At 49.5% G+C, this 18,652-nt stretch overlaps 1 protein-coding gene across 1 annotated transcript; it reads right to left on the bottom strand.

The window, feature by feature from the left end:
• Positions 1 to 5,357: 5,357 nt before the first annotated feature.
• On the bottom strand, positions 5,358 to 18,064 carry ADRA1B (adrenoceptor alpha 1B). The gene is made up of 2 exons (XM_066329569.1): positions 16,972 to 18,064; positions 5,358 to 5,857 (listed from the first exon to the last, which is right to left on the bottom strand). Exons 1-2 carry the CDS (start codon positions 17,936 to 17,938, stop codon positions 5,358 to 5,360), a joined length of 1,467 nt encoding a protein of 488 aa, XP_066185666.1. The 5' UTR covers positions 17,939 to 18,064.
• Positions 18,065 to 18,652: the final 588 nt, after the last annotated feature.

Raw genomic sequence — 18,652 nt, 5'->3', positions numbered from 1 at the left:
CGAGAATTTTAGGATTCGTTCAGCTTCACACCCCGCTCTGGTTTCATTAAAGGTGCAAAGGTATTTCAAATCTGAGCCCAAAAGGAGGTTTGAATTGTGCCAGGGCGTGGAACAACAGCCCTGGATTCAAATAGTGAGAGACTTTCAAGGTCTTGCACTTGAGTTGATCTTCAGAAATTCCTAAATACTGCTGCTTACAGCAGAATATTCCACACGATGTCCACGTGTGACAATTCGAGTTGATAAAAAGCAGCAATCTGGGAAAAACCTTCTCATTATTGATTATAATTATTGAACGCAGGATGTCCAAATCCTCCCGCTGCCCTAAGGGGAAGTTTTACTGTTTCAAAGGCTGGATTTCCGTGGTGTAAAACCCAGTGGATCGCCACAGAAATCCCATAGGTGGCGGTGTTGGATTTTCCAAGCTGAGTCCCCGTTCTTTTCGGTGTCAAACTGGTGCAGTTTGGTGAAATCGGGGCTGGAGCTCCGCCGTGCTCCAGCAGAGCAGGATTGGACTCTCAGCCTCCCAGGAGAGGGACAAATATTGCACAACCACCTCAGGCTCCAGCTGTACGTTAAATTTACTTCTCGGGACAGCTTTTTTTGATCCTCACAGTGAAGAAACCAAAGCTCAACAAATCAAGCAAAGGGAAAAATAATTACCATTTTCTGGAGGTCACAGAAAGTTCAGGTTCTTCACCAGAATTAAACATTTGCACACAAGTCTCAGTGGAATCAAATGATTGTGCTTCCCAAAGAACATTTTGAAAGGAAATTGTGAAACAGGCAATTAAAGGCTTTTTAATCACAGCTATAAATTAAAGTTTCACTACATCCGTTTTCTAGGCTGGCTTATTAGAGAAACAGTGATGGATTCTTATTAATTTTGAATATCCATTCTCTTTTTTTCTGTGGCTTGGCTGGAGTGCTGTAACCATTATGGGAATTGCTAGACAGGGAGGATGTTCTTCACAGCTCAAGCCAATGTATTTTGTCATAAGAAATTCACAATAACAGCCCCAGATTTCCTTTCCCAGTCTCCTTCCACTGGCGTGGAAGTGGAATTTTGGCTCTTCTGGGAAAAAGTCAGGTCAGAGATTACAATTGAGTAGAAATGTAATGTAATTTTCTGCTTTAAGCCAGGCAGGAGACCTGTTCCTGTCACAGTGACTCAAAATTGGCATCATAGCCCTGCTTTTCTCCACAGGGACACTTGGTTTATCCCCTCGGTTCAGTTCCAAGCCAAGCAGACAAACAGATTGTCCTGGGATTGTTAAATCTGATGATGGAATTGCAACCTCTCAGTCCCTCAAAAAATCATAGTGGGCAGAAACAATTTTGGGCAGCATTGACATGAACCCAGCGTGATGTGTGTCCACATTCTGTGTGTGTTATTCTCTGTGTGTGTCCATTTTCTGTGTGTCCATATTCTGTGTGTTTCCATATTCTGTGTGTCCACATTCTGTGTGTCCATATTTTCTGTGTGTGTCCATTTTCTGTGTGTCCATATTTTCTGTGTGTGTCCATATTTTCTGTGTGTCCATATTTTCTGTGTGTCCATATTCTATGTGTGTCCATATTCTATGTATGTCCACATTCTGTGTGTCCATATTTTCTGTGTGTCCATATTTTCTGTGTGTCCATATTTTCTGTGTGTGTCCATATTCTGTGTGTCCATATTCTGTGTGTGTCCATATTTTCTGTATGTGTCCATATTTTCTGTGTGTCCATATTCTGTGTGTCCATATTTTCTGTGTGTCCATATTTTCTGTGTGTCTATATTCTTTGTGTGTGTCCATATTTTCTGTGTGTGTCCATTTTCTGTGTGTCTATATTCTGTGTGTCCATATTTTCTGTGTGTCCATATTTTCTGTGTGTCCACATTCTGTGTGTCCATATTTCTTGTGTGTGTCCATATTTTCTGTGTGTGTCCATTTTCTGTGTGTCCATATTCTATGTGTGTCCATATTCTATGTATGTCCACATTCTGTGTGTCCATATTTTCTGTGTGTCCACGTTCTGAGGTGTTTCTTTCTGACCTCCCCAGGTGCAGGTGGTGTCTGTGGGTCACCATCCCTGTGCTCCAGGTCCTGCCCTCTGCAATGTGTGAGCCAGAGAGGAGCTGGGAGGAAGGTGAGCAACCCTTTTGTGTGTGAACCAAACCAGAATCTGCTGTTTTGCCCTGGGGATGAGCTGGTTGGTGTGTGGGATGAAGAACACTGGACGTGAGCACGGCAATAATTCCATCCCATAACTGCTGTGATTATCTCCTGTGCCGGGCAATTTTCTGCTCATTTGTCTGAGGTGAAAGTCAAGCACACAGACTGAGAGCACAGAGCTCAGCTGCTGAATAGAAAGTTGCTTTTTTTTTTTGACATTTCCCAGACTGGAACTGTACTTTGTAATACCAATGTTCTCTCCTCATCACATTTGTAAAGATAATGGGAAGCTGCATTTCCAAAGAGCAAAGGATGCAGGATGCTCTCCAGCTTCAGCCTCGTTCAGCTGGATTGATTTTACCATAACTCTTCTCACAAATAAGCAGCACTTTTGTAAAAGCTGAGTGCACTGAAGCCTAATGGGTTTAATTTCTGTCCAGCTGGGCTGTGGCAGAACTCCCTGAGCCATTCCAGCTGTGCCTCTGTGCTGAGTGCCTCTGGACCAGCCCCTCCTCAGGGATGAAGCTCCACACAGCAGCTTTACCTGGGGAAATTCAGTGTTTTAGGAACACCTTTGGTGCTAAATGGCAGCAATTCAAACTGAGAGGTGAATGTGTTTGCCCACAGAGTGGGTTCATCACAAAGTCTGTGCATGAGCGTAAAAAAGACACCACTGTGTGCCCCTGCCACTGCATGTCCTGCCTGGCACATTCATTTGGGCTGTAATAAAAAATGGGCTTGTCCCACAAGGCCTCATCATCGTGCCCTGGCCCAAAAAGGTTTTTCCTTTAAAGGAAAATATTACATCAAATGGAGGACTAACATAAGGAAGGGGGTGATTTGTACAGCCTCCTTTGGGCTGGCTTTGCCTGCTATAGGTTGTAAAAGTTCCAGTGGGAAAATTGAAGATGTTCAGAATAAATCTCATCTGGACAAGTCAAGTGACCTTGCAAAAGTTTTGTATTTTAAGGTGGCGTATCAGACTTTCTCCTCTGTAATCTCTGCAGTCCCTCCTTCAGAGCCATGTGGAGTTTTTTCCCATTTTATAGATTTTTTATTGCCTGTATCTGTGTCGAGGCTGTGACTGGAGGTGAAGCTGGTGTTTGACTCCTCTTATCTGAGAGGCAAAGGAAAAGCCTCTAAACCTGCAAAGCTGTTCCCAAAGAGTGCTCAAGGATCCGAGGGCTGGGGTTTGGCTCTCCAGTGGTCACTCCTGTTTTGGGAGGGATTTGGAGTGATTTAGGAGGGTTGCTTTCAGAAATCAGATCCTCTGGTAGCCTGGATGTCTGCAGGACACTGACTGCAGTGCTGAAATGGAGATTCTGAGCTCTTATCACTGCTGGAATGTTCAAACTTTCTAAGAGAGCCTGGTGAAGGAACTTCTTTAACTAATTCCTGATGGAAGAGTTACATTGGTGATGAGGGGAGCAACTGCATCCCAGGAGGCACAACGGCAAATTCAGTGGCCATGAGTGTTGATTTTGTGGTGAGAATCCTGATGGGGGATCTTGGCTGAATTCCAGCTCTACAGTGACAGAAACAGATGTTTCAGTTGTTGAGAAATTACTTTAATCATTGTTTTCCATCTCTAAAGTGCGAGTGTACAGCGATGTACGGAACAGTTGGGAATTGTGGGCAGAGCCAGGGACAACCTGGAGAGGAATGACCTCAGTGCATTCCTCATTGCTCCATCCATCATCCATCCCTCCATCCATCATCCATCCATCCCTCCCTCCCTCCATCCATCCATCCATCCATCCATCCCTCCATCCATCCCTCCATCCATCCCTCCATCCATCCCTCCATCCCTCCATCCATCCATCCATCCATCCATCCATCCCTCCATCCCTCCATCCCTCCATCCCTCCATCCCTCCCCACCCTGGCCCAGCCGGGCACTCCCCACCCCGTGCCCACCCCGTTTCACCGTCTCTCCCTACGGCTGTGTCTGTGTGTGTGTTCAGCTCTCCCAGGACACCTGAGGAGTCCCTTGTGCCCTTCCCCGGGGTGTGCAGCCCTCCCTGCCCTCTGCTCACTCTTCAGTAGTTTCTCTGGAATTAACCGGGCATACCGCAGTCCCGATCTGGTCCCTGCAGTGACACGGAGCCTCCTGTGGCTCCCTTCCCGAGCCCTGCTGCGGAGCCGCGCTGGGCTCCATCCCTGCCCGGCCCGGCGGGAGGCAGGGCAGTGTCCGGAGGGTGCGGAGCCGCGGAGACCCGCCCGTTCCAGCGGGGACCCGCCCGTTCCAGGTGAGACCCGCCCGTTCCAGCAGGGACCCGCCCGTTCCAGCGGAGACCCGCCCGTTCCAGGTGAGACCCGCCCGTTCCAGCGGAGACTCGCCCGTTCCAGGTGAGACCCGCCCGTTCCAGCGGGGACCCGCCCGTTCCAGGTGAGACCCGCCCGTTCCAGGGGAGACCCGCCCGTTCCAGCGGGGACCCGCCCGTTCCAGCGGGGACCCACCCGTTCCAGCGGAGACCCGCCCGTTCCAGGTGAGACCCGCCCGTTCCAGCGGGGACCCGCCCGTTCCAGCGGGGACCCGCCCGTTCCAGGGGAGACCCGCCCGTTCCAGCGGAGACCCGCCCGTTCCAGCGGGGACCCGCCCGTTCCAGGTGAGACCCGCCCGTTCCAGCGGGGACCCGCCCGTTCCAGCGGAGACCCGCCCGTTCCAGGTGAGACCCACCCGTTCCAGGTGAGACCCGCCCGTTCCAGCGGAGACCCGCCCGTTCCAGCGGGGACCCGCCCGTTCCAGATGAGACCCGCCCGTTCCAGGTGAGACCCGCCCATTCCAGGGGAGACCCGCCCGTTCCAGGTGAGACCCGCCCATTCCAGCGGAGACCCGCCCGTTCCAGCGGGGACCCGCCCGTTCCAGGTGAGACCCGCCCGTTCCAGCGGGGACCCGCCCGTTCCAGGGGAGACCCGCCCGTTCCAGCGGAGACCCGCCCGTTCCAGGTGAGACCCGCCCGTTCCAGCGGGGACCCGCCCGTTCCAGGGGAGACCCGCCCGTTCCAGCGGAGACCCGCCCGTTCCAGGTGAGACCCGCCCGTTCCAGCGGAGACCCGCCCGTTCCAGCGGGGACCCACCCGTTCCAGGTGAGACCCGCCCGTTCCAGCGGAGACCCGCCCGTTCCAGGGGAGACCCGCCCGTTCCAGCGGGGACCCGCCCGTTCCAGGTGAGACCCGCCGTGCGGAAGCGCTGCCCTTCAGGCCGTGCCCGTGGGCTCATCCCCGCGGCCGGGGCCGTGCCCGTTGCGCTCGGGCAGCAGCTGGAAGGTGAAGAACTGGCAGTGCCCGTGCTGCCCGCTGCCCTCCCGGGCCGGGCTGAGCAGGGAGCTGCAGTTCCTGCACTCGTGCAGCGTGCACAGCTCCAGCTGCGGCTGGCTGATCCTGCTCACGTAGCCGGGGCTGGGCGATGCCGAGGATAAAGTCCTCTGGCTGCTGCTCAGGAAGCTGCCGCTGTCTTCCAGGGAATCTCTCCTGGCGTGCTCCAAGGAGCAGCGGTTCCAGTTTCTGTAGCTGTAGGGCCACCAGCCCAGCTGCTTGCGCCGGTGGCACTGGCATCTCAGGATCTGGATGAAGGCCCTCTTGAACTCCTTGCTGGAGCACGGGTAGATGATGGGGTTCAAGCAGCTGTTGAAGTAGCCAAGCCAAAAAATCACCTTGAAGATCGTTTCAGGAGGCTTCAGAGCCGAAAACAGGGAACCTGTCCAGGGGAAACAAGCAGAGAATGTCTGAGATAAGGGGTTTGTCTGCCTTTAGGAAGGGAACATGTTCATCAGATCACTGCCAGAATCTGTGTTTTAAAACTCTTTCATGAGTGTTGCTTTCACTTTTGGTCTTCTGGAACTAAAATGTTATTTTTGAAAGCTAATAAGGTAATGTTTCCCATCTGAAGACTAAAGGAGCACATCATTGATAGAGGATTAAGAAGTAAGAAGCAGTCCTTGTGTTTATAGGTCCACACCTGCTGCAGGAGCAGCTCCTGATCCCAGGGATAGATCAAACCTCCCTTGTCCAGGCTGTTGCATGAGGCACACAATGAGTAAGGCTGTGCCTTCTTCAGAGATCCTTCAAAGGTCCTATTAAAAGAAAAGTGTTCCCAGGCCCCTCAAAAAGAGCATTTCCTTACACCTTACAACTCCTGAAACGCCTCTGGTAGCTCCTGAGCGCCCCTCCATTTATCCAGATTATTGTGAGAGTACCAACCTCCTGAAACCAGAACTGAATTGGGGAACTTCCCATGGCTCAGGCATTCATAAAAGTGGTGTAACCCAAACCAAGAGGTTATTCTGAGGACACTTCCCCTTCCCCTCACTACCAGACAATTTCCCTGACGAGGCTGCCCTGATGAAAAGCTCACACTGGGGAATCCACTTCCTGTACTTTCAGTGGTAATGGATCAACTAAATTTAGCAAAAGGGGCTGGAGAAAAGAAGGTGTGAGATTTTTACGGCAAACAGAGCTGGATCTGTTATCCATCTGGGAAAACACCTCAAGTGATCACGGAGTGGGGAGCCAAGAGAGAATTCCTCTGCCAGGGACTGGAGCTGGATTTGCAGAGCCATTCAAATGGAAGGTGACACCCCAGCCTGGCTGGGAAAGCACCTTTTCCTCCGGAATGGTTTTGGATTTCCTGGGCTGTGGGAGCAGCTGAGTCAGTGGTGGCTGTCAGGAGGCCGTGGAGGGGCGGGATGTGATTCTGGGCACCGTTCCCATCTCGCAGCAACGCAGAGGTCGTGCCTGGGGCCTCCAAACTACACAAGAGCATTTCCTCTGCTCCTGGGTGACAGCTCGGGGGTGCCAGCACAGCCAGTACAGCGTGTGTGGGGCCAGGGCTGGCCTGCACTCCCTGCACCAGGCTCCTGTGGCTCCAGATCCCAGATTTTATCCTGGCACAACCTGGGAATGGGGCCAGGGCTGGGCTGCACTCCCTGCACCAGGCTCCTGTGGCTCCAGATCCCAGATTTTATCCTGGCACAACCTGGGAATGGTGCCAGCTCTGGCTCTGCCCTGGAGCTGAGGAACTCAGGGTTAAATGCAGAGTTTAAAGAGATTTCCTGACTCCTGCACTTTAGGATTTTGCAGGACTCCTGTAAGGTGAGCCCCTGTCCCTCAGGGCTGTGCTCCTGGCACTGATCTGTGGGGTTTGGCCAGAGCCTTTTCTGTGCAGCTGCTGCAGATCCTGCAGATCCTGCAGGTCCTGCCTCTGTCCTGATGGATGCTGCAGGAATTACAGAGCACAACGTGTCCAACATCAGAGAAACCATGAAATGCATTTGAAAAATTTCCAGCACACCCCGAGTCAATGCAGCTCCCCAAACTGTGTCTCCTGAATGTCTGGGTGAAAGATTCAGTGACAATTCCTGTCATTCATTACATTCCTATAGAGCTTTAGGAAAAGCTGATCCAAGTTTATCACTGCAGCCAAGGTGAGGAGGATGCTACCAAATCTTCCCTGTGCTCAGCTGCAGAACCTTTGCAGGGTTTATTTTGTAAGTGATAAGTGCTAATATTTTCCTTCAGTTTGGGGAAAAGAGAAGCTCTGTGGCTTTACAGAACAACTGCAAAGCACCATCATGTAAATTTAAATTTCTTAAATTGTTTTCTGGAATGCCTTTAAAATAGAAATGATTTTGAGCTCCTAAAGCCCAGCAAATCTCATGGAAGTGACTCAGGAGTCTCTATTTTTTCTTTGGTGTAGATTTGATCCACAGTGGTGGATTGTAAGATCTGCCTTTCTCTGATACTGCAACAGCTGAAAATCTATAGGACATTCCTCTGGCAAATTTAAATATTTCTAGTTAAATATTCCTGTTAAATGTGGGCAGAGAAAAAGCTATAAATAAATCAAATAAATAGATAAGGAATTTTACAGGCCAGATAAAATGAGTGAAAATCTAGAGACAAAAACTGGGAAGCAATGCAGAGAAACCAGCTGTGCTTCTTTCATCTCTATCACACGAGAACTTACTCCTGAATTTCTCAGTTTCAAAACCTTTCCATCATTGTAACTAAATGCTGATCTTTATTATTATTTTTTTTATTCACTACAATACCTTTTATTTAGCTGCATTAACCTGTCAGGAGCAAACAAGTGGGGCTTGTTTTGATACCTTGATAAAATGCTCCAGCAAAGCCTGCTGGCCACACTGGAACACCAGACTGATATCTCCTGCTCTAATCTCCAACCACTTCCCCACTGCAGCCTGATAAAGAGCTTCAATCCTGCCCTGTGCTGATTGAAATGGCTCTTTTAAATGCCTGGAAAATTTGCATGTTGGTTTTCTCCTCAGTGATTTATTCACTGTGGGGTGGCCAGAGGGATTTCCCCACTCCAAGTGATTGCTCTCCTGGCGTTCCATGTTTAACAGCCACACTCCAAGGGATGTGTATTTTCTGCTCATTAACCCTGTGATTTATTAATCACAGCACCACAAGCTCCCTCTCACTGCACCACTGACACCAACGAGATTTTTGCAGAGCACAAAGGGAGGACAGGAAATATTTCAGAGATTCAGCTGGACCAGTTTGGAGGGATCAGTTTTTGCCCACAGTCCCCAGGCTTGATGGAGCTGTTGAGCTTGGAGATACACTGAGCAAGAACCAGTACCATAAAAAGGAAGCAAGAAGTATTTTGTTTAGGAAGAACTAATTTCATTTAGGCTCTGACTGGTTCTTTATAATGGATGCTTTATTACAGAAAAAGTCAGTCAAGTCTCCTCGATGAAATTAGGGAACACTGTGGGAAACAATTTGCCACATTAATTCTCCTCACGTATTTTGCGGAATATGGAGGCAGAGCATCACTGAGCTATTAAAATTCTGAGGCCACTGGAGTCAGGGAAAGGCCTTGAAACCCTTTGAAAAGGCTCAGAAGGACTTTAGTGGACCTGGGAAGAGTCCTTAAAATATCAGTGTGGGCAGCAGGATGATCTTCTGGAATGGCTTTATTGTTTTACTCTTAATTAAGGAAAACTCTTCACTGGAGTGAAGGAGGTTTTAATTAAACCTTCCTTTTTAATGCATTCTGGGTTTGATATCAATTAAGTATAATAAATTACTCATAGAATGATCAGTTCTGCTCAGAAGTTGCTGCCTAGATTAAATAATAATTGGGGAGGAGTACTGTGAATTCCCTGGATTTAAGGACAAGTCACTCGGGATGAATTTGGGGCTGTCAGGTGCTGTTTTCTGTGCCTTCCAAAGGAATTGCATTTCAGCATCTTCTAATCCAGTTTTGCTGACATGAGAACACACCTGGGGAGGAGGACTGTGTTGAGTTCCTTTCCAGTTTCCTGGAGAGACACAACATCTGGATTTATTGCAATGGTACAACAGAGGGCTTTGCTGGGTGCCACTGGATATTCCAGCTGGGAGCTCCAGTGCAGGCCTTTGTCATGGTTTGAAGATTAAAGAGCCACAAACCATGAAACTCCTTCTCCCTATTGATAACAGGTGGAAAACGAAGTGTTTCAAAACCTCCTTGTTTGCACACCGTAAAATAGAAAGAGGGAATTGGTCATTAGTGATTGGATGTTCAGAGCCAGGTAAAGGCAACCCAAGGGCCATTCTTCTTTCAGAAATTCCATTTTTGTGCAAACTGGAGCCATGCTGCTTGAGTTAAACCTGAGCTGTTCAAGAGAAAATTCTAAGATTTTAAAGATCACTCTGGTGAGGGAAAATGTGGCAAAACACCAAATGATAACAGCTGAGTTCTGAGACTGGGAAAACAGGAAACTTCCCCAACAACAACCCCCATCTCCATCTGTCCCCCACGAGTCAGCTTGTGCAGAAACGAGCCTTGCTGTGCAAGGAATCTGCTTTATGAGGGAACTTTGCCCTGGGAAAAGTGATTGATCTGATCTGACCTGTGCTGTGACCACCACAAGACTTTCCAGGCTGGGAACCTCCGTGTGATTCCTGCAGCAGCCACAACTCGAGTTACATCCACTGTGTGCCCAGGCAGTCAAATCCTCCCTGCAGGAGCAATGATCTGCCCCTGGGCAGAGTTGTTGGGAGTTCAGAATGTGCTGAAAGGATGTGGTTGCCTTTTGTTCAAGCTTTCTGCAGCCCTCCTCACCGCGGGCTCAGCCAAGCCAGCGTGCCAAGGTTTTACAGCTAATTGGATTTCTAAAGCTCCTGATTTCTTCCCTTCCAGCAGCCAGGGTTTGTTTGCATTCCCCTGGACTTATTTAATAGAAGAAAAAAGCCCCCAAACAGTAGAAGTTTACAAACAGTAGATGATGAAGTGGAGAGGATGGTTAGAAAACCAAGGGTTGGTCAAGCTGGGAGGCACTGCAGGCTGCTGGAGAGGAGGATTAGGATAACAGGAAAAACAGCTGGAAAACAGTGAAAAATGATCTCGACAAACACGGAGAGCATCCAAAATAAGCAGAATCAAATTCAATAAGGGAAATGAAAGGAAAACTGGATAAGTTATAAGTAACAGTGGGTAGCACACGAATCTGATGGGGTTCCAAGTGTGGCAGTTGTCACTCTCCAGGGCGGTGATAGGTGCATTATGAATTTCCTGGAATCGTGGAATGTTTTGGTTTAAAGGGACCTTTAAGCTCATCCAGTTCCACTCCCTGCCATGGGCAGAGACGCCTTCCACCATGCCAGGCTGCTCAGAGCTCAAAAAGTGTCCTGGTTGTGAGGAATTTATGTCCTAGGACTGACAATCTCTAGCAGATGCCTCATATTTCAGATGAACAAATCACTGCAATGAGAACAGCATGAACTTCATTCACAATGACTCCAATTTGGGAGCTTTTGAAAGGCTCTGAAAATAGAAACTTATCTGGAGTGGCCAAAATAAAACCAGCACTTCAAGGAGGACAGATAGGCATGAGATCTTTTGCTAAACCCCAGAGCTGCTACACCTCCTTGCATTACAAGCAGTTGCAGAGCACAGCAGCTCCATTTGATTTCTGCAGGGACATTGCCTTGTATTTAAACACAGAATTACTGCCCTGGGCATCACCTCTCAGCCCAGCTTTGTGACTTCCACCATGGAGAGAACTCACCTGTGTTTAAACTGTGCTGCCCTCAGACAAACAGGATAAAACCAAGATCAGTTTTGGTCATGATCTTGTGCAGTCTCTGAAGCTGCCCGTGCACAGGGACACACAAACGTGGCATTATTGTTGTTATTGTTTGGTCCAAAGGAGTTACAGACTCCAGCAGCTCCCCACTAGACAGCACACGAGCCAAGATTATCCTTGTTTTGCAAAGGATTAGCTGATTAAGGGAGTCTAGAAAAGCTAATCTGAGCCTGCTGACATTTCATTTATTGTACTTCAGTATCTGCAATTGCTGAACATGCCCTGGTGATTTCTCTCCTCCTGGCTCCTGCCTGGCAGCTGAGCCAATCTGTCTTGGCCCTGGCTGGGAGGAAATAGCTCCAGCATGGAGCTGAGCACTGTGGCAGAGGTGCTGGATGAATTTCCAGTGCAGGTTTCTCTCTGTCCCTCAGAGATGGATGGTTATTGCTTTCCTAGGGCTCACCTGGAAGCCCATCAAAGCTGCTCCAAATCTTGCACTGGGTCATGCAGAGTTGTTGTAGTAAAGGTGTGGAAAACCTCCTGGCTCTTTGGTGCTGGCAGTATTTCAGCTAAAGCACTTGAGACCCTGAGCTCTGGCCTCAGGGGCTTTGGGAGCACCTGGATCTGTGTCCCTTCCCTCAGGGCTGCTCCTGTGCCCTCCAACCTGAGCAGCTCCTCACGTGTTCACAAACCCCTCTGGTGTCAGGGCCTCACCTCCAAGTGCCCTGCTGAAAGCAACACTTCTCTGAAATCCTCCCTCCCCTCCTGCCTTTGATTCAAGAGTTGTGAGATTTCCTCTCACTGCCCAGTGGCTCAGTCCTGATATTTTTTCCTTGGATCTCCCTGACCACCTGACACAGGAGCTGCTGCCATCCCTGGGGCTGAGCAGTCACCACTGGTGGATTTCCCTGTATTTTTTTTTTCTTCATTGCTTTGTGCATTTGTTTCTGTGACACTGCAGGATTTCCCTTTGTTCCTTTGACAAACAAATCCAAAGCCTACAGAGGAATTACTCAGGAATTTGTGCAGTTTCCCCGACTTTGATAACAACTTTGTCCTAAACCCCAGAGCTCTGTAAGTGGCTGAAATTGATACCCTTTGCAAAGCAAAGCTTAAAGCAGGGTTTAAGAGAAGCTATTTCAGTAGGAAAGTGAATCATCCCCAAATAATCTGGTTCTCCCCACGTGCCAAAACACTCTGTGCTGGTCAGTGAATGCCCTCAGGATGTTTAATTGTCCAGTTCCTGCTGTCTCCTGTCAACTGAACTTTGCCCAGGGATTGACCCGCCAGATTGCCACATCTCCTTCATTTATCTGATTTCTGTAACTATTAACTCGAGGTCATCAATTCCAGAGAGCTGGGCTGGTCAGGGAGGGCAGGAGGCAAATGAGGTGAAGATAAACCAGACCTAAAGCCCTGCAGAGGGCAGAGCCCCGAGGCACTGACAGCACCACACCTAAAGCCTGGAAGAGTTTCCCATGGAAACCAAGGAGCCCAGGGTGGCATTCTCAGAGGTTGGCCTGATGTAAAATAAATCTGCATTCTGTACTTAAATGGCTTTATATTTTAAGAGTAATTATGTGTTGGCTGACCTACAAGGTGCAGAGTATTTTATTTTTTATTGCTTACAGAGAGATAACAAAACCTTAATCCATAGAGATAATCCCACCAGGTGTAGCTTCATCCTGGGGCTCTTGGGACCTTCTCCCATTGCTGTTCCAAGGGTTTTATTTTGCTTCAGTGGATGGCCCCCGGGATTTGGGGGAGCAGGGGGAATGAGGCTCTGAACTGGGCAGTGGATCCTGCTCTGATTTCCACTGGAATTCTGCAGCAGGCTGGGGAAATGCCCTGGGGAAATGCCTGGTGAGTTTTCCCTCTGGGAATGTCTGGGAGCAGATTGGAAGTCTGCTCTGATATCTCAATTCACAGGAGTGACACTAAAGCTCTCCTTCCACCATCCTTCATTTTGTATTCATTTTTTGAGCAAAGGTATTGTCATAAAATTGGACACTCCATTGTTTAAAGGAGGGAGTTTTAATGAGTGTTGCCTTAGTTCTGCAGGGCTCTAGCCTTTAAATAAAAAGAATCTCTTTCACTCCTCACTTATCAGCAATGAATATTTAATGTAGTCCTGCTGCCTAAGGAGGAATTTGTATGAAAGGGATGAAAGGAAACATTTATTTTAAAAAACCAAGATATTTACTCCTCAAAGCTGAGTCACTGAATTGATGACCCAAGAAGTTGTCTCAAAGACACAAATGTCTCTGTTTTTTTTTTTTAATGTTGAATCACAAATAATTTTGAGTGGCAGGGTGACTGTTAGCACAGGCAGGGAGCTTTTCTAAATGTGCAGCCAGGATGTTCTGTAGCTCCACTGCTGTCTGGAAAGAACATCCAATTCAGGAATAACCCAAATTTCTCACATGATTCCCTCTGAGCTCAGCTCTGCATCCCCAGGTGCTGAAGGCAGCACAGCTCAGTGCTCCAGAACTGACTGGGGGAAATTCAGTGCTGAGAATTTAATGCTGCTCAGTGCCTGTGGTGCCAAGGCTGCAATTCCAATCTGCACTGGATACAGAGCTTTCCTTGGGATTTTTTGCTTGAAAAACACTCTGGAAGCACTGATAAAATTTCTTTTCATTTTCCCAAGCAATCTGCCTGCTTTCAGCACCACAGCTGTTCCCAGGGCAGAGCTGCCACCTGATGGAATAACCCTGGGCTGGAATATCAACTGGAGAGCTGTGGAATAAATTGAAATGCCAGACTGGAAGAAGAATAATTTTGCCTGGGAAAAAAAATGGAACTGCTGAGAATACCAAGGAAACTTTGCTCCATCCAAGTAGATTTGTTCAGACCTGAGGCTGCAGAAATAACATTTTGCCAGCTTGGCAAACGCTTTGTGGATGGATCCACACAAATCCAGAGCTGCTTTGCCAACACTCTCCTGCAGAGTCCTGGAGTTACTGAGGGAAACAGGGAGCAGAGAGATAGAAACATAAATAGCAGGGATGCAGATGTGAGGGTGTGAATTGGGTTACTGGGGCAAACAGAAGGTGTGAGAGGGAGAAGCTGAGGAAGAAGCCTGTCCTTGCAGGGAGAGGAGATGTCTCAGCTGGACAGCCCAGGAACCAGTGGGGAGCTTGGAAAACATCAGCACCTTTGGCATTCTGTAGTTTGCCTATCCCAGGAACTGATTCCATACCACTGGGTGCTCCTTAAAGGGGTTTTAACAGCATTTCACTGAATTTTGTGTCTTCAAGACACAAAGCAAAAGATTCCTGCTGTGAAGAGTGCAGCTCACAGCTCCTCAGGAATTCTTTCTGCAGTTGAGAGCAGCTGCATTGTGCACGTCAGGAAAAGGACTTTTCTCACCTGTCCTAGTGAGCAATGCTTGAGTCATGCCTGACATCCTCAATTGACTCTGCTCTGATACACAGAGATAAAAATACAGCGGGTTGGACAGTGCTGGATCATAAATTTAAAAAGAAAAAGTCAGGAATAAGGAATAAACCTATTCCTAGTCAGCAAAACAAAGGGAAAAAAACTCACTGTGGAAATGCATTTGGGATGCTACAGATTCCTTCTGTCCCCCCTTTTTAGCCAGAGGGTTTCTGACAGAAATGAGATTCCAGCAGTTTTATGGCACTGCCAAGAGCTCATCCCTGCAGCTCTGGGGGACAAATTGTCCCCACACTGGGGGGTTTTGTGGTCACAGTGCCAGCCTGGGTGGGCTGGGGTCCTCAGCTCTGAGTTTGTCCCTTTTACTGAGTTTGTCCCCAGCTCTGAGTTTATCCCCAGCTCTGGGTTTATCCCCAGGATTTGGTTTATCCCCAGCTCTGGGTTTATCCCCCAGCTCTGGGTTAGTTCCCCAGCACTGGGTTTTTCCCCAGCACTGCATTTGTCCCCCAACACTGGGTTTGTCCCCCAACACTGGGTTTGTTCCCCAGCTCTGGGTTTGTCCCCAGCTCTGGGTTAGTTCCCCAGCACTGGTTTTTCCCCAGCACTGGATTTCTCTCCCCAACACTGGGTTTATCCCCCAGCTCTGGATTTGTCCCCATTCTGTCCCCAGCCCCTGTGCCAGCCCTGGTGCTGTGCTGGAGGCTCCAGCCCGTCACCCACTTCTGCCTTGGCACAATTTATACGGGAGATAAAATCACATCGTGGCAAGTAATAAGTTCTCCCTCAGGTGGTTTAAGAGCCACTCACTAAACCTCCCAGACAGCCCAGGAGATATGAAATAACTTCTCCAAGGGAAAAGTGACACTTTTATGGGAACTGGTTGGTGTCTCCCTTTGCTCCTGGCCTGTGTCTGTGTTTTTACTGCTCCACATCTGCGCTGGGTGAGGGCTGTCAGTCCTGCCTCCTGCCACCCACACACAGGAGCTGCTGTGTTCACAGCTGCTTTTTCCCCTTCAGTAATTCAAAATCCAGGAGGGAATCTGCTTTATCAGGGGGTCGTGACCCTGCTACAGTCTAGTACTGCTACAGATGGTGGAAATACATTTCTGGGTATTTTTGCTTGTTTTATGTTATAAACTTCCTTTAAGAGCCAACACGAGGACTTAAACTTCAGTAGCCAAAGAGAACTTTACTCACGGTTTTCCTTCTGTTTGGATTTTTTCACATCCTTTAGCGTGACCTTTATGCAAGTCTTGTGTCATAAAGATTTTCAAATTCAGTATAATAAGCTAGAGATGACAAAGTTGCCCTGCAGTAGCTGAAGGAGTAAAGATTCTAAATGATATTACACAGAAATTACAGTTTTACAGCACTTCACCAGGTCCAGGCTCTGAACTCGCTTCAGTTTTGTACAACCATCTCTAAAAATACTCCCTTACAACTCAATCAGAAATGTTTTGGTTGGGTAACTAAGTAAACACAAATACAGAACATTAATAAAGGCCTTTTCTCCCTTTTCTTTATCCACCTCTTTCCATAATTAGGCTGCCAGATTGTCTCAGAGAAATGAATTTTGGACAGTTATTTCTGAGAGCTCAGTAATTGAATATCTTGAGATATTTCCCTTCAGAGGTAGTGCTAATATTAAAAACAAACCAGGCACATTTCACACAGCTTTGGGGACACGGAGCAATGTGTTAAGGCTATGGCAATGCTTGAACAGTATTTTAAAGTTGAAAGTGAACAAAGTCACTCCCAAAAGCTCCCATGGCAGTGTCCAAAACACCTGAATGAAGAACTGACCCCAGTGAGCTCCTTCCTTGGGGATCTGTGGGATCTGCTTTGGGTTTGGGGTTTGATCAGTAATGTTTGAACTAAGAGCAAGAACTTTTCAGCTTCCCAAAGCTCGGGGGAGTTTTGCCCCTCTCAATTAACTGAGCTCATTTTCAGTCAGGGCACCTTCAAATGCCCAAATCCTGTTGTGTTATATGCCAAAGCTGGGTATATATACCACTGCAGTGGTCTTATCTAGGGTTTGGGATGAAACATTTTGGTTTCTGACACCTGATTCAATTCAAATCAACAACACAAAGGGAGATTTCAGATATGAACCCTGGAGGTGATGTCCCCTGGGGTGACACGGGCCCTGGGGACTCCAGGTGAGCAGCTTTGTGCAGCTGCACACTTCCCAAAGTTCCAGCGTGACTCTTTGCGCTTCAGGAGTTCCCTTTCCTTCACTCCCTTCCTTTCTGCTCGCTGCAGCTCTCCCACCACTGTCTCCTTCCCATCCACCTGATCCCTTTCCGTGGTGTTTCTGTGGGATCCACCAAACCCACCCCGGCCCTGCCTCGCAGCGCCCTGGTTCCCAACTCACCCAGTGGCAGGACAATGAAGAAGGGCAGCCAGCACAGGATGAACATGCCAACCACAATTCCCAACGTCTTGGCCGCCTTCTTTTCTCTGGAGAACTTTAGAAGTTTGAAAGCTAAGGAGTTCCTGGGATTGTGACCCTTGGCTTTGGTGTTGTTCAAGGTGTCCTCGTGCTTGTAATGAATCCGTAAGGTCAGCTCCTTGGAGTCAGACATCTCCTTCATCACCCCGGCTTCCAGGTTCCTGGTGGTCCTTTTGGCCACCACGTAGACCCGGCAGTACATGACGAGGATGACGATGAGAGGGATGTAAAAGGAGCCCAGGGAGGAGAAGAGAGCGTAGAAAGGCTCCTCGGTGATGCGGCACTCCCGGTCGTCCTGCGGGGCCGGCTCCTTCCAGCCCAGCAGGGGCCCGATGGAAATCACCATGGACAGGACCCAGACCCCCAGGAGAGCGAAAATGGCCCTTCTCCTGGTGACCAGCGTGGGGTACTGCAGCGAGTACCGCACCCCGATGTACCTGTCGATGGAAATGGCACACAGGCTCAAAATCGACGCCGTGCAGCACAGCACATCCACCGCCGCCCAGATGTCACAGAAAATCCTCCCCAAAACCCAGTAGCCGAGCACTTCCAGCGTGGCAGAGAAGGGCAGGACAGTGAAACTCAGCAGCAGGTCTGCTATGGCCAGGTTAACGATGAAATAGTTCGTAGGGATTCTTAAATGTCTGTTGCAAGCCACCGAGAGAATGACCAGGATATTACCTATGATGGCAAAGAGAATAAAGGCACCGAGGATCAGCCCCACAACGATGGCCCTGCTGGTGGCCAAGGCAGGTGAATCCGGGTTGCTTCCCGTCTCGTTGGAGTTGTTCGCGGAGAAATTGCCATAATTGAGCGCAGAGCCTTTGAAATATCCCGCTATTGACGTATTGGATTTATCACCAAGGTAGGTATTCATCTTAAAAATCATCCTCCATAGCAAGCCGGGGTTGTGTCCCTCGGCGAGTCAGCTCAAAGTCATCTCCGGACCCGCCAAGTGGCCGCAGAGGCGCGGGCAGGGCGGGCAGGAGCAGTCATGGTCCCGCAGAGGCGCAGCCCCGGCGCGGTCCGGGCAGCCCGAGGCACCGAGGCACCGCTGCTGCTGCTGCGCAGCCCTGCACTGCCCATGCGGAGCCGCTGCCGGCGGCAGCAGCAGCAGCAGCAGCGGCAATCGTGCCCGGAGCCGCGGGAGCTGCGCTGCTGCTGCTGCCGTGCCTGACACACGGGGCGGGCTCAGCCCCCGAGCCGCCGCGCCGGAGGCGGAGGGACACAGGGACACAGGGATGGAGGGACAGGGGACAGGGGGACAGGGGGACAGGGGGACAGGGGGACAGGGGGATGGAGGGACAGGGGGACCGGGGGACAGGGGGACAGGGGGATGGAGAGACAGGGGGACAGGGGGACAGGGGGACAGGGGGATGGAGGGACAGGGGGATGGAGGGACAGGGGGACAGAGGGACAGAGGGACTTAGATGCAGGGGGATAGAGGGACCGAGGGACAGAGGGACCGGGGGATAGAGTGACAGGCGGACAGAGAGACAGGGGGACAGAGGGACAGGGGGACAGAGGGACCGGGGGTTAGAGGGATAGAGGGACAGGGGGATAGAAGGACAGAGGGACAGAGGGACAGGCGGACAGAGGGACA

Source organism: Sylvia atricapilla, chromosome 14 (assembly GCF_009819655.1).
Source record: "Sylvia atricapilla isolate bSylAtr1 chromosome 14, bSylAtr1.pri, whole genome shotgun sequence".
NCBI classification, from domain to species: Eukaryota; Metazoa; Chordata; class Aves; order Passeriformes; family Sylviidae; genus Sylvia; species Sylvia atricapilla.
Note: the sequence above shows the minus strand (reverse complement) of the source record. Positions and strands in the feature narration are given on the sequence as shown.

Excerpts from the sequence above, each read along its gene's own strand:
- ADRA1B (XM_066329569.1), bottom strand. The coding sequence starts at position 17,938 with ATGATTTTTAAGATGAATACCTACCTTGGTGATAAATCCAATACGTCA. Across the intron at positions 5,858-16,971 it reads CTTCATTGTCCTGCCACTGG|GTTCCCTGTTTTCGGCTCTG; the intron begins GTGAGTTGGGAA and ends TCCCCTGGACAG.